The following is a 16,292-nucleotide window of genomic DNA, read 5'->3' as shown; positions in this document are numbered from 1 at the left end:
GCAGTATGTAGAGGCATGTCTGGATGTTCTGATCCACAAAGCCTTTGATTCTTGCTTCATGTCTGCGAGTGGTCATCGATTGAGCCACAATAACATTAGGATATTTGATTGTTTTTGGTGAGCTCCAGCACCTAAAAAATTAGCACTGCACCCCTGGTCACTGCCCACATTCCAACAATTCAGAAGCATCCTTGTTATCTCTGTATGTAGCTACAATTAATTTCAACAATATGAAAAGAAACCCAAAAATCTGATATGGAAAGAAAGAAAATATTTTAAATACTCAGCAGGTTGGACAGTACCTCTGGGGTGATTAATGAAATGTCGTCAGAAGTACATGATAGCAGAGATGAGATATTTCAGAATATTATCAGGGGAAGATAACGAAAATTAAAAGAACTTTAGATGTTGTAGATCAGCAGCATCTATGGAGGGGAACAATTGCTATTGTCACATAGATCAGTAGAACTATCGAACATTACAGCACAGAAACAGGCCCCTTCGACCCAGCTAGTCTGTGCCAAACCATTTTTCTGCCTGGTCCCACTGACCTGCATCTAGCCCATCCCCCTCCATACCTCTCCCATCCATCTACATGTCCAAATTCTTAAAGGTTAAAACTGAGCCTGCATTCACCACTTCAGCTGGCAGCTCATTCCATACCCCCGGCACTCTTTGTGTGAAGAATTTCCCCCTTATATTCCCCTAAATCTTTCCACTTTCATCCTTAACCCATGTTCTCTGGTTTGCATCTCACTTACCCTCAGTGGATAAAGCCTATCTACATTTACTCTGTCTCTCCTCTTCATAATTTTAAATACCTCTCCCCTCATTCTTCTATGCTCCAGGGAATAAAGTCCTAATCTGTTTAATCTTTCCCTATATCTCAATTCCTGAAGTCTAGGCACATCCTAGTAAATCATCTCTGCACTCTTTCAATCTTATTAATTTCTTTCCTGTAGTTAGGTGACCAAAACTGCACACAATACTTCAAATTTGGCCTCATCAATGTCTCAAATAACACTACCATAACATCCCAATTCCTTGCAGGATAATGCCTTCTTTCAGAACTGGGAAAAGGTAAAGATAAACCAACATATCGATAGGAATCCTTCATGAGCTCAACATCTTTAGGGATGGATTAGCATGTATAATTATAGCAGTCATGGGATAACATTTTAATCTGCATGACTTCTGTCATGTAATTGAATTTTAAATGAACTCTATACACATCAAAAGTAGTGATTTTTACTTGAAAACAGTATTAATTAAAAATATACTTTGATGACCTCTTGAATCAATGTAATGCAGGGTTTGAACTAATACATCATGATATCTTGTGAAGCCCAAGCTGGCAGGAAAAGACTATAAAAAGAAAATGGCAACCCTGCTGTAAAGCAGGGCTGCTGCAGGTGCGAACCTGAGAGAGCGGAGACACAGCACTGCTCCGAAGGTTTCAACCATCTAGTCCTAATGCCTTTAAAATACATATGCCAAAATACAGCAAATGATGATTCAAGAAGATAACTTTTATCATGATGTTGAGAAGGCCTTGATTAGACACAGACCATGCTGTAGCTCAAACACTTTACCAATAACCTGAATGAACAGACACTTTCTCAAACTAAATGCAATGATGCTCTGTCTTAAATTAATAAAGCAAAACATACGTGAGAATGAACAACCATTCAGGAGTTTATTAGGTCAGAAACAAAGGAGGCAACCCATTATATGAAGCATCCTCTTGTTTTAATTGTTTTGAAGTGATTTCTGAGGAAGGTGATTTGCAGCTACTGGAGTCAGTTCTGAATTCTGAAGATATCAAAATTTATATTCTTTGATCAGTTTTGCGCTGGAATATTCATGCCATCTATTTCAAGAAAAGAGACATCTTTAATGTAATAAAGCTTATCAGTTGGACAACTTCCCTTGTGCTTGGCTCCTCATTCAAGTGCCGAAGCCAACACCTGGAGGGCTTGGTAAATGAAAGCAGAGGATGTACCTTTGTAGTGCATCCTACACACTCTTGAGAAAGCACTGGCTGGCAGTGTGAGTTTTGCCACATGCATTCCTGGCCTTGCCGGGTGTCACAGGGCAGATGATACTGTGGGCATTGACCTTCAGGAATTCCACACAATGCAATTTTTTTCAAAATATATTTATCGAGCATCAAAACACCTTCGTCAACATTATACAGATATACATTGTGCCCCCTTTTTTTTAACAGAAAAACCAACACACATATCCTTAGATGTACACATTCACCCTCAGATACACACCCAGACCTCCCACTCCCTGATCATCTTGGTACCTTTGCTGACAGTATCATTGGTACATTACTGATTATACCAGTCCGCACATTGTACAGTAAGACATTTACACCTGAAGCATTCATAATTCAGAGAAATAACACTTTTGCCATTTATGAAAAAAATTCTAGTGGACCCTTTTAATGTGTTTTGATTTTCTCCAGTTTAATCAAGAAACTGATGTCCTTAATCTGTTGTGTAATAGAAGGAACCCTTTCAGACTTCCAGTGCCACAAAACTAGACGCTTGGCTAATACTTCTTTCTGTAGAGAGTTAAGGTAATTGTTAGAGACTCCAAATATTGCAGTTAATGGGCATGATTGCAAATTAACTTTAAATATTTTACATAATATGCTAAAGACTCTGCTCCAGAACCTCTGCATTTTGGGGCACTGCTAAAACATGTCACTATGGGCGGCACAGTTGGTGTGGTGCCTTTACAGCGCCAGCGATTGGGACCGGACGTGGGTTTGAATCAGCGCTGTGTAAAGAGTTTGTATGTTTGTCTGCGTGGGTTTTCTCCAGAGGCTTCAGTTTCATCCCACCCTTCAAAAATGTACCAGGGTGTAGCTTAATGGGGTGTAAATTGGGTAGCACAGACTCATAGGACTGAATTGGCCTGTACAGTGCTGTAGGTTTAAATTTTAAAAAAATTTAAAAAACAGGTGGCAGGGGGAGCAATTACACTGATTGCATTTTACCAGCATTTGCAATTAGGATTAATTTACCTTAGCCAGCATGGACAAGTTGGGCCAAATAGCTTGCTTCATTGCTGAGACTGCACACTTGAAAAAAAAAGATACATTTTGGAATTTTGGGACAAAATACATGCACATGAACTTGCATCCAGTTCCTTCTTTTTAAATTCAATGCACTTCAACCTATTTACATGGGTAAAATGGTGGAGATAAAATGATAGGTAAAAATTTCACGTGAGATCATTAAATATATATCTGTTAATGTTCATGACTATAATTACAAGGGCCATTTGTGTCCATGGAAGCATTATCAGTGATTGATTGAATTGTCTTTGGCTTATTATTTGCAAAGAAAACGTGACCAGTGTTGATTGCAATGTTTAAAAAAAGTATCTAGTAATTGCTGGAGCAGCAAATAGGCACCGAAGCACAGAAATTGCTGTCATTGATTCTCTGCTCTTCTGCAAGCCTTTGAGAGGGCAGAGATCCCTGTTGTCCATTGAATTTTGGCTGCTATTATCCTTAATCAATCAAAGGCTTGAAGGCACCACATTGAAGGTCACTCAGAGGTAGCTCCTGAGATCTGGGGGATTGTTCACATTCTTTGGGATTTCACCATTATAATAAGATGGCAGTGTGTGTCGCAAGGGAAAATTAGGATCTTGGATTTGTGCATGTTGAGTGCAAGGCCCACAGTCTAATTGGCTCTGGTGAATGTATTGACAATGTCTTGTATCTGGCCTCCGAGTGAGCCCACTTGTAAGTGTCGTCGCATACTGCAGTTCAAACTTTCCTTGGCAGGCAGGTCAAGGCACTGGAAAAAACACCACCACCTCTAAATTCACAATAAGGATAATTCTGTCAGTATCAACATCCTCTCCCATGCCAACGTCCCCAGCATCGAGGAGCTTCTTACTCCTAGTTGGCTTCATTGTACAGGCCACATTGTTGGCATGCCCACGACTGGATTGCTGCACCAGGCACTCTGTCATAGAAGTTCAAGTTTATTGTCAGATGTACCAAGATGCAGTGAGAAAGTTTGTTTTGTGAGCAGTTCATCTTGTCAGCACATCCACTAATACAGCAGTAAAAACACAGCACAGAGTTACAGAGAGAGATCAGTTAATACAGAGCAAAAGGCAGCACTATTTTACTGGTATGAGGTTCATTTTGCAGTCTGATAATAATGGGAAAGAAATTATCCTTGAATCTGGTGTGTGACTTCATACTTGGGAATCTTAGTGAGTGGAGGAGGATGATGAGTATCAAGCAGACTGAAAAGTAGATTAAATACATGCTCATGAAGAAGTGCAATATCCCCACTTACCCCTGAGAATCTCTGACCCATCGACCGCTCAAAGTGGAAAAGAAGAATTTAGGGTAGTATTGAGATCCTTGAGCCCATGCATTGGGAGCTCACAAAAGCCCCGGGTAAGCAACGAAAGGAGTGCACGATGTCACCAACTATCCCCTTCCTACTCCATTTGTAACTAGTCTGTAGTTCCCACATTGGCCTCATCAGCCACCTCAGAAATGGTACGGAAGCAGGTCACCTTTGATACTGAGGGATTGCCTCAGAAGAAGAAACCTCCTCCACTCCCATTTTTCAGGAGGAGTGTGACGAGGTTAATTCCAGAATCACATTCAAGCAGCGACCATCTTGTTAAACATCTCGAGTGACTGGAATAAAATTGTACTACCTGGGAGCTCACTTAGCAATATCTTACATCAGAATGAAAGTAATACATGCAACATCAAGGCATTTTATATACAGAAAAACTTATTAAACACATTGGAGCTGTGCAAAGCAATTTTACACTTTTCAGACATCAGAGTCAATGTATTGGATCATTTCCCTCACATAATTTTATGCAATAAAGAATGATTATTGTAGAAATGTCATAAAGGTTCCACTGAGTTCACTAGCAAAGCCATAACAGCAAAGCAATTACTTAATAAATACACTTGGTTCCCCATATGAACATAGTTTAAAAACTAATCAGCTGTATTCATTTAATTTCCAGTCAAGCAAACTGGCCATAGGATCAAACACAGCTCAATACACTAGTAAGATTTCACTGTAATATAATGCAAACCTGCAAATAAGTGCCTGTTATATTTGATTTTAAAAAATAGAGAATGTCAGAAATACTTGGCAGGTAAATTTTGATTAAAAGTATTTGACCTGAAGTATTATCATTGATTCTTTTTCCACAGATGCTACTTGGCCTGCTGAACATAAGAAATAGGAACAGGAATAGGCCATTTGGCCTGTTGATCCTGCTCTGCTATTTAATCAGATCATGGCTGATCTGATTATAGGCTCATCTCCACCTAATTGCCTTTTCCCCCATGTCTCTTAATTCTCCTACTATGCAAGCATCTATCTAATCTTGTCTTATATATAGTTACTGAGGTAGCCTCAACTTCTTCCATGGGCAGAGAATTCCACAGTTTCATCACCCTTGGGGAAAAGCAATTTCTCTTCATCTCCATCTTAAATCTACTACCTTGAATCTTGAAGTTATGCCCCCTAGTTCTCATCTCACCTACCAGTGGAAAAAGATTACTTGCCTCTATTTTATCTATTCCTTTCATAATTTTATACATTTCTATAAGATCTGTCATTCTTCTAAATTTCAGTGAGTATAGTCCCACACAATTCAATCTCTCCTCAAAGGCTAACTCCAGAATCAGTCTAGTGAACATTCTCTGCACTGTCTCCAAGGCCAGTATATCCTTCCTCTAGTGAAGAGACCAGAAATGCATGCAGTACTCCAAATGTGGCCTCACCAATACCCTATATAGTTGCAGCATATCCTCCCTGATTTTAAACTCAATCCCTCTAGCAATGAAGACCAACATTCTATTTGCCTTCCCAATAGCCTGTTGAACCTGCAAACCAACCTTTTGTGATTCAGGTACCAGCACTCCCAAGTCCTTCTGCATGGTAGCATGTTGCAGTTGCTTGCCATTTAAGTAATAATAAGATTTTCCATTTTTCCTTCCAGTATTTTTTGTACTTATTTCAGATTTACAGCATCTGAGCTTCTTATTTGATTTTTATCTCTGAAGGAATCTACCTTGAGGTGCCCAAGGACTTCTGACATGTTACACTCAAATATATTTAGATTTTTGCTTTCTGAACTAAATACTATTCTGCAATTAAATGAGGCTCAGAGAATAATTGAGGACCCTTACCATCTAGTCCACAGTATCTTTGAGACTCTAGCTTCAAGGAAGAGGTACAGGAGCATAAAAACCAGGACTGCCAGACTGTCAATTGTGGTGTTGGTTGCACTATGTGTCTGTGTGTGTGTGTACACTATGGTCTGGAGATAAGCTGTTTTTTTGGGTTCTATACGTATAATCAAATGACAATAAACTTGAACTTAAACTAAATGGGGGTCTAACCTTTGTAAAGCAAGAGCAATAACATTTACAAAGTACAATCAAGTCAAATGACTTCCAAGTGTTACGGAGTCCAGAGGACCCCCAAAACCAGCAGCAATAGATATGCACCACAACACAGGGTTACTTAAACAAAAGTAGTTTTTAATTATATTTGAACAAGAAAACAGAATTAAACTTTAACTGATTACTTAACCTACCTAATCTACTTAATCCCCCCCTCTAATACTAAGCGCAGGTGTGTGTAATGTGTATTTAAGATTAGAAAAGTTCTTTGGATCACAGTCCAATCTCACTGGTTGCAGACAATTCTTGTACTGTGTACAGAAGTTAGCATTAACAAAGTTCATCAGTCTTTGGTGCTTAACAGGCAAATGGTTAGCACTCAGGAGGGTTCTTGCTGGTTTTCAGAGAGAGATTCCTTGCAGGACATCCACAACTGATTCCTTCTTAGTCATCCTGATGACTAAACTTGTCCCCTTCAGGGTTCTCCAGATGATCTTCTTTCTTTCAGGTTACCTTTCAGACAGCTAGTCTTCTTTGACCAAACAGCCTTCCAAAGTTTACCAGTTTGTCCCTCTGGAACTGATTTCTGTGACTCCTCTCTCTGTTTTCACACCCTCCCTTTCTGAGAGCAAAATTGTTCTGTCTCTGCAAAAATCACATGCTCTCCCAAGTAAGCTGTATGTTGATACTTTGTTGCTCTTTTGCAAAAAGCACTCTGCAAAATTCCTACAAATAGTCTGTTTTAATATGTTTGTGTGCAACCTGCTTTAACAGTTCCTCCCAAACCACCTCTAACTAGTCTGTCACATAAGTACATGACTATCTTGAGCTAGCAGCCATTGATGCCCATACGTCTTCAAGTTTATTTATCATCTGACTGTACCGGTACAACCTGATGAAACAGAATTCTTCGGTCCACTGTGCAAAACAGTGCAAGCACACATACAGACATAACATACATACAGACCCGTACAGTAGATATTTAAAATAAAAAGTATTAATAAATAGTGGAGTCTTGTAGAGTTGTTTTAACAGTTCATCAGTCATTCAGCATTCTCACTGCTGAAGAAGGTGTTCCTCATCCTGGTGGTTCTGGCTCTAATATAGGTACTTCTGTATCTCTTTCCTGATGGGAGTAGCTGGAAGATGCAGTGCACTGGGTGGTAAGTTTCATCACTAATTTTACGAGCCTTCATTAAACAACAATTCTGGTAAATCATATCAATGTGGGGGTGGGGAGAAGGGAGACCCTATTGATCCTCTCTGCTGCTTTTATGGTCCTGTTAATTGACCTCCAATCCAATGCTCTACAGCAGGGGTGTCAAACTCAAATTCCCGGAAGGCCAAATTTAAAAACTTGGACTAAGTCGAGGGCTGAACTAAATATTTATTGAAAATTTTCAACAACATCTGCATGTTTTCTCTTCTTTCAACATATGTAATGTTAAACTTTTTCTTATTAAAATAAATGTTTAATAATAGTTTTGGATAAACTCTTTCCAGAAGCATTAACAAATGAGAAATAAAATATTCAATGAATAATATTTCTCTATAGAGGATTTGTCAAATGTTGCTAGTGTGCTGTCGAATAGTAAAATCTGAGGGCTATTGAGAATGTGGGAGAATAACATGATTCCTGAAACAATCAAATGGGTGACTGATTGTGGGCATGAACTCTAGCAGGGTTATTTGCCATGCCCTTTATCCATTGGTACAGATATCCTTTGATTTACACACTTTTCAAGTTTTATGCCTAATGAGATTGTATCCAGGTGCAGGACCATTTTTAAACAGGAATATATTTATCACTGTGACATGAAACTATTGGAAGATCGTTTTATCCTGAGATTAAAGTTCATAATACTTACTCAGGCCTGTGTGCGGGAGGGCGGGGTTTGCGGGCGATCGGGTTGGACAATGACAGTGCGGGGGCATCGGCTCTCGCTGCAGGGCGGCATCTCGGCGGATCAGCGGCCCCGTCACCATGAGTCGTGGATCGGTCTGCGGCAGGGAGGGGGAGTGGGCAACGGTCCTGGCAAGGTCAGGCCCGAGGCCTCTGGTTCCGGGCGCTGGGAAGCGGCCTTGGCTTCCCCTGACACCGGCCAGGCCCCAAAACCAGAGTCCACGGTGAGACCCTGCAACGTAAACAGAGGAGGTGGGGGCGATTAGCAGGCTGATGCCAATGCATTCTGGGATTTGTTGTATTACTGTGCATGCGCTATACTGGTGCGGCGGCCAGCGGGCCACCTCTAATACATTTTTGAAATTATCTTGCGGGCCAAATATAATTATATCACGGGCCAAATTTGGCCCGCGGGCCAGAGTTTGACATGTGTGCTCTACAGCAATCATACCACACTGTGTTGTAGCTGGCCAGGACACATTCGATAGAGCTTCTGTAGAAACTTGATAGAATAATGGCTGGTAGCCTTGCCCGCCTCAGCCTTCTAGGGAAATACAGTCACTGTTGTGCCTTTCTGACAAGTGAGGAGATGTGTCTCCAGGACAGGTCACTTCTTCAGTAGACTCTGAGGAACTTGGTGCTCACTACTCTCTCCACTACCGAGCTATTAATATGTAGTGAAAGGTGGTCATCCCTAGACTTCCTGAAGTCTACAATCATCTCCTTCATCATATCCACATTGAGACTCAGATTGTTATTCTTGCACCATTTCATGAGATTTTCTACCTCTTCTCTGTAGTATGACTCATTGTTGTTGCCGATGAATCCAAGTACTGTTATGTCATCTGTAAACTTCCAGGCTCCATTGCAGCTGGATCTGGCGATGCAGTTGTGAATCAGCAGCATGAACAGGAGCGGGCTGAACACGTAGCCCTGAGGTGCAACAGCTTAATGTTCTGCTGCCAGCCTGGATGGATTGTGGTCCTTCCATTAGGAAGTCTAAGAACCAGTTACAGAGAGGAGTGTTGATTCCCAGCAAGGACAGCTTCTCCACCACCTCTGGGGAATGATTGTATTAAATGCTGAGCTTAATTCAATGAACATAAGCCTGGCGTATGATTCTCCAGGTGGGTCAGAACACAGTGGAGGCTATAGCATCGTCCATTAAATACCTTGTATTTCCTCTCATATTAGTTTGCACATGCTGTAGAAATGCAATGTCCATCTTCAAAAGATTAAACTATTAAGTATTGTGAAAATTCTAAATACATTGATCACATGGGTGTATTTGGGTGACACAGGCTCATGGACCAGAAGGGCCTGTCACTGTGCTGTACCTCTAAAATAAAATGAAAGAAAACTAAATGTAAAGTGAAGAATATTTTTTGATGAATAAACTGAATTTCCATTTGAAGATGAAATCTAATTCTGCGTACCAGTCAAGTTATCAATATATTGCACTTGCTTCAGCCCTATGCGATTTACAAAAATAAATCATTCAATATCGACCATTGTTGAATTTTTTGGTAGAAATAAAACCTGACGATTAAGATAATTCACATTTCAGTCTGTAAAATCAAGCAACTTTCTTGAGTGATATTTCATGATGGCTCATATAATTCTTCATTAGGGAATAGTTGGCAGCAAGTTGGAAACAAGATCTTGATCAGTTAATCATTCTGACTGTGTGACTGGAACACAAGAAACAGCAGGTGCTATTTAACTCCATGCCCTTTACTCTGCCATTTAGCATGATCTAATTTAAATGCCACCTGCCATTTCTTTGTCACTTTTCCTGTTTATGTACTGTGGTGTGATCAATAACCACAAGCGAACACGAAGCGAGTGATTAAAGGCTTTAATATCCAGAAACATCGGGCATGTCTCTACATGGTGCTGGGCCAGATCCAAGGCTGGTATGGAGGGAGGAGACTTGGGCTACAGGGAGGAGTTACAGGTTTGGAGGCGGGCCAGCCTGTACAGTCTAGAGAGGTCACACCTCCAATACCGTGTTCCACTACATATACAAGAAAGAAATGTAAAGCCCTTTATATTCTCAGTATTGTTCATTTTGCACATTCAGTGACACTGGCACGATTCAAGTAGTGTCAGGATCCCTTTATTGTACATTGCTCTGTTGCTAATTATGTGGCCCCATAAAAAGCCATAATTTATTGCTCATACCTACTGGATCTTCTTGAGCTAATTAGCTTTCCAGGCTATTTCAGAAGCTCAAATACATTGTCGGCATGGGCTCACATTGGATCCAAGCTGGAGAAGGATGTTAAACAAAAATGTCTTCAGATACTGGCATTAAGTGCAATACACAATCATGCTTAAGTTTCTCCAGCATGCTGGTGTACTTGACCCTAGCATCTGCAGACTTTCTTGCTTAACTGGAGAAGAATGGCTGCTTTCCTTCCCTGAATCAGATGGGTTAATGATATGCTCGTCCTATCCCAATCTCAAAGTAATCTGTCTTGCCCCAAATCTATGAACCTGCTGCTCGTGGTGTGTCTAAATGGGAACATTATTTAACCCAGATCTCAATCTTTACCACCAAATTCATAAAGGTATATCTCTGTGGACTGTGCCAGAACTTACTTTATTTCCATCAGACTTTGTAGTTTCATTTTTCTTTTTTCTCCTTTTATCTGTAAAGTCACAATTGACATTTCTCAAAAGTGAGAGTCCTTTTTTATACTTCAGAGAAGCCCTGGAGGAACTTGAAATGAACTTGAAGAAGCAATTGTTTCTTTATTTGAGCCCATATTTCCTGAAGCTTTCTCATCTATACTTCAAGTTCACCAAAGATTTGTCTGCACCTGCTGACTCATCGCATTTCAAGATTCAATTTATTGTCATAGTAATAAAACAGTGTCATATTGCATGAAATTTCTTTTTGCCTGCTGCAAGGCAGACAGATTCGCCACTGGCATGAATTTCCTAAGCACCTCTTATAGTCTTACTGTCAGACTTACCAGTTAGAGAGAAAGAAGCAAAAGAGAGTCCCCCCAGAGTTACCGAGTGTCCATAGATTCGCCTCCAGTGCTTCCGCAGCCCTCGCAGCCACACAGAGTCCAGTCCGAATCATTGGCGACCTGAGCTCCAGATCCGAACCACTGACGTGGTCAAGGACCCTTCAGCCCTCTTGGCACCTCCTTGCATCCCGGTTCTGATACCTGCTGCTCCTCCAGCCAGTTTGAGCCAATCTCCAGCAGCCTGGAGCTACTGAGGGTTCTTCGTCTTGAGCCGCCACATGCACTGGTCCCTCAGTCGTCTCTTCCGCTTTTCCTTCTCAGATGGGGGGGGGGGAGGGGATCTTCCCATCCTCTGGTTCCCTGCTCCAGTCCTCCTCTTCCCTGGAGTCTTCAGCCCCTCGTGGCTGCTAAAGATTAATAGGCACCACCGTCTTGGGCACAGACCCGCGGTCACGGGATTTCAAATAAAGCCACCTTGGCCCTCCTCAATGGCCCTTTCAAAGCCCGAGCAGAGCCAACGGCAGTCGACTGGGTGGTAGGACCCTTTGGGAGCACTGCTTCTCAACTCCTTCACTCTCCGTGGGTCCATGCCAGCACCAGTGCTGCTGCTACAGCAGCTCAGGCAGCGTCGCCATCAAAAGCACTACAAGAAACTGAATATTTATCATTATTCCTTTCTCTTTTTTATATATCATTATCTTTTTCCCCTTATATTTTGTCATTTATGTTTTGTGTACCTTGGGAAGCTGCATCGAGAAAGACTTTAATTTCATCTGTATATTGTATTTATGTGTTTGACAAGTTGGACGGAAGGGCCAGTTTCTATGCTGGAGAACAGACATTCTCAACCTTTTTTTGACTGAGGACTCTGCTCGTAGTTTATAGACCCCCTTACCTGTAAATCAGTCAAATTTTGGTTTCTTCTGTACTTCTCTCCTACTGACGACATATATATAAAAAAAATATTTATGTTACGTGGGAGAAAAAGAAAACAAGGCTTTGACTTCAATGTGTTGTGGCCCCTTGTGGAGCAGTAGGGCCATAATTGAGAATGGCTGTGTAGAACTCCACGGCTGTATGACAAAAAACCTCATCAATTAACTCATTCATTCATTAATTCATTCCAAATCTTCCACGATTAGTACAGTGGTTAGCAAAACACTCTTTCAATGCTAGCAACCAGGGTTCCAATTTGGCGCCGTCTGTAAGGAGCTTGTACATTCTCCCCATGGGTTTTTCCTGGGTGTTCCAGAAAGTGTGAGAAAACTTAAATTCTTGGGAGTCACTATTTCGGAGGATCTTTCCTGGACCCAACACACAAATAAAGCATTGTGAAGAAAGCACATCAGGGCCTCTACTTCCTCAAGCATTTGTGGAGGTTTGGCATGACATCAGAAACCCTGGGAAATTTCTACAGATGTGTGGTGGAAAGTGTGCTGCTGACCGGCTGCATCACGGTCTGTAATGGGGACCCTAATGCCCCCGATTGAAAAGCCCTGCAAAAAGTAATGGACACAGCCCAGGACATCACGGGTAAAACCCTCCCCACCTTCAAGAACATCTACGAGAAATACTTCCGTTGGAGAGTAGCAATAGTCATCATGGATCCACACCACCCAGCACACGCTCTCTTCTCACTGCTGCCATCAGGAAAGAGGTGTAGGTGCCACAAGACTCACACACCAGGTTCAGGACTAGCTGTTACCCCTCCACCATCAGACTCCTCAACAATAAACTCAATCAGGGACTCATTTAAGGCCTCTGACTTTGCACATTATTGATTTTTTTCTTTGTATTGCACAGTCAGACATTTCTTTATTTCTTTACGTGTGTACATTGAGTCATTTTTTTTACACTGCCAAAAAATGGTAATTCTGTCTTGCCTGCAGGATAAAGAATTTCAAGATGGTATGTGATAACATGTATATACTCTGACAATAAATCTGAATCTCCTCTCACCGTTTAAAAATATACTGGAGGTGTAGGTCAATTGGGTTTAATTTGATGGCATGGGCTTGTGGGCCAGAAGGGCTTGTTACTGTGCTGTATGTATGTCTTCAAGACTTGGTCAAATGTGAGAACATCTGCTTCCTTCTCATGACATGCAGACCATCCACACCTTGTGTTTCCTACTAGGTTTGCTTGTGCTGTGAGAGGTGTGTATGTATTTGTTAAAAAATGACTGCAGCTAATATCAACCTAAAATGACAGACCTTTTGTCTGCAGCTATTTATAGAAACACGTAGCATCTACCCATGAGAAAGAGGCCGTAAAAATGATTGACACTGAAGCACAAGCCCCATTTCACCTTGCTTGGTTTAAATTGTTCACTATATCCTCAGGCCCTAAACATTGGCTACCTTTTACTTTCTATAGATGCTGCATGACCAGCTGAGTTCCTCCAGCATCTTTTTGTATTGAACTTGACCCCCTGCCTCTGCAGACTTTCTTGTTTCACACCATATCCTTCTTTCCATTCTATCTTATCTAGTTACCAACCTTCCTTCTTTAAGGATGCAACACTTTTAGAACACCAGCGACCCGGGTTTAAATCTGGTGCTGTCTGTATGTTTTCTCCGTGTCTGCATGGGTTTCCTTCGGGTGGTCTGGTTACCTCCCAACCTTCAAACTATATAGTTGTAGGATAATTGGGGTATTAGGGCAGCACGGCTCATGGGCCAGAAAGGCCTGTTACTGCGCTGTATGCCTGAATTTAATTCAAGGCAACATTCATGTAATGCCAAGTTCTTGGCAAATTCTGAGAAAATTTGTACATTTCATGCATTACTTTGGGGATATTTTTCCTCAACCACATGAAGAACTGAACAATTTCTATTTTAGTCTCAGAGCCAGAATCAACAACCTTCAGGTATTTTAATTTATTCATGAAAAAGGGGTGTGTGAGCACTTCTGCCTTTGTATTGAATTACATATAACCACAAGTATCAAGATATAGTGAAAAGCTTTGCATGCTATCCACTCAGGCTGGATAATGGGGTAGGGAGAATGCATGAAGGCATTCAGGAGATCAGATCAGCCTGTGCTACAAGTTTGCAGTGATGAATTCAGACTACTTCGAACACAAAAAAATTCTGCAGCTGTAAAGAGCAATTGCAGTGTTTCTAAAGTAAACTGAATTTCTTCTGGTTTTCCCTCTAGTGAGAAAGAGAAAGCCCTGGAGCAGGAAGGGCAGCCTTTAATCCAGCCTCACAGATCCAGCTATCCCCAATTCACAGGAGGAGGTTTCAATCTTAAATGTCAACCAAAGATCACAGTTTAAATATCCAATTAGCTCCGTGTTCCATCTGCTGCCTGATTCCTTCACCGTACAAGATTTTATTTCGTAGTTTATTATTTTAGAAAGTGTTCCACACAATGAGAAAAGAAACTGTGCAAAAATAAGATTTTCATGTAACTTAATTTTATTCTCGCATTTCAAATGCCCAAGTTCAGCAAAAATAGTGAACTATATTGAAATGTGTTTTATGGAACATTGATTTCTGTTTCTTGATTTTGTTATGAAAATACCTGTGTTACACTTCAATGTATTTTTATGTCAGCTAAACACAGATATGAAGTGAAATAAAAACTGATTTATACTTAAAATGCTTTGTCCAATGGCCTTGTTAAATAACCAAATGACAGTCTTATGCAAATGTGGGAGAAGGAGGATTGTTCATTTTAAAAAAAAGGTTGAATTTCTAAATTAGGGAATAAGGTTTGCGCACAAAGATTTCTTTATCCCTTTCGGACTTTTATTCAGGATTGGTTTCTGTCTTCCCATTCTCAATAGACGTGACTCAGATCCTTTTACCGAAACCAGTTCAGTTCAGCAACTCGTGTGGTACACAATGCAGACTAGCGTAACGACTCTTTGACTGAACAAGAGGTAGACATACCTGCAGAGCCCTCACTTTTCTCGCACCATCAGATCTTTAGATAATATCTAAAGCTCTTTAATAAGTGCTACTTCAGCCATTTAAACTTAGTTTTGCAAAAGAGAGAGGACCATCTATCTCTGTGCACTTCCTCTTGTTGGAGATATGGGAAAATGAATCTTCCATAGATGTACTACTCCTGAATCCTGTGCAACCACCCTTGATTTGTCTCGCTCAGAAGCTACATAATTCATACAGCGGGTGGCCTAAGAAAAATAAACCAACTTGATATTGATCCCACTCTCCCCTGCTACAAGTCAAACAGTCATCCAAGCAATTGGGAATGGGAACAGTGGAGGCACAAGAGACTGTAGATGCTGGAAACTGGAGCAAACAAAATTGCTGGAGGAAATGAGCAGGTCAGGTCCTGATGTGGGGTCTCTATCTGAGACGAACTATGATCCCTCTGCTTTTACGGATACTGTTTGACCAGCAGTGATTTTGCAGTAGTTTATTTCTTTCAGGAATGAGGGAAGTGCATTGATCTTTCATACTGGGAGCATTAACTACAACCACCTGTGGTTATTGAACCTATGGCTCTTATTCTAGTTATTTTCCCTTTATTTTCTTGCACCTTGGTAACTAGGAAAGAGATACAGGAGTGTCAGAGTCAGTACCACCAGGCTGAGGAAACAGCTTCTTCCCGGGGCAGTGAGAATGCTGAACGACCAAAGGAACTGCTCACGTGAACCATCTGAGACTCTCATTTCATGAAACAATATTTTATTTGTATATATGGATACTTGTTTTACACATGTACTGTTTGTCTGGATGTGTGTTATGTTTGGTTGTGTGTCTGCAACTTTTGCACCAAGGACGGGAGAATGCTGAATTGTTGGGTGCAATCAGATGATAATAAACTTGATTTATCCATCTTTTGTGTCTATTTTCTCTTATTCTAATTTAGTTAAAGGCATACTTCTGCAAATTTTTTTTATGGAATACCTGTCTGGCTGCAGCAAAGATGGATTTCGGTGCATATGTACATTGTACAATGTGTATGACAATAAACTGCCTACCATTGTCATTCAAAGGTTAAATCTTCA

General features: G+C 40.9%; 1 protein-coding gene across 3 annotated transcripts in view; it reads left to right on the top strand.

Moving 5' to 3' along the window:
* The window catches only part of cfap58 (cilia and flagella associated protein 58), a 189,611-nt gene extending 174,712 nt beyond the window's left edge, over positions 1-14,899 (top strand). For 2 of the 3 annotated variants that reach the window (XM_069900099.1, XM_069900096.1), the window contains one exon: positions 14,468-14,899. In XM_069900099.1, the coding sequence (XP_069756200.1) occupies positions 14,468-14,588 (121 nt within the window). In that variant the 3' untranslated portion in view covers positions 14,589-14,899. Of the gene's footprint in view, positions 1-9,186; positions 9,251-14,467 lie in introns of those variants that run through there. The other variant, XM_069900097.1, reaches the window with a different exon arrangement.
* The last annotated feature ends 1,393 nt before the right edge of the window (positions 14,900-16,292 follow it).

The sequence above is a fragment of the Narcine bancroftii genome, chromosome 10 (genome assembly GCF_036971445.1).
Source record: "Narcine bancroftii isolate sNarBan1 chromosome 10, sNarBan1.hap1, whole genome shotgun sequence".
NCBI lineage: Eukaryota > Metazoa > Chordata > Chondrichthyes > Torpediniformes > Narcinidae > Narcine > Narcine bancroftii.
The sequence above is the reverse complement of the archived record's forward strand: the minus strand, read 5'-3'. Positions and strand labels throughout refer to the sequence as shown.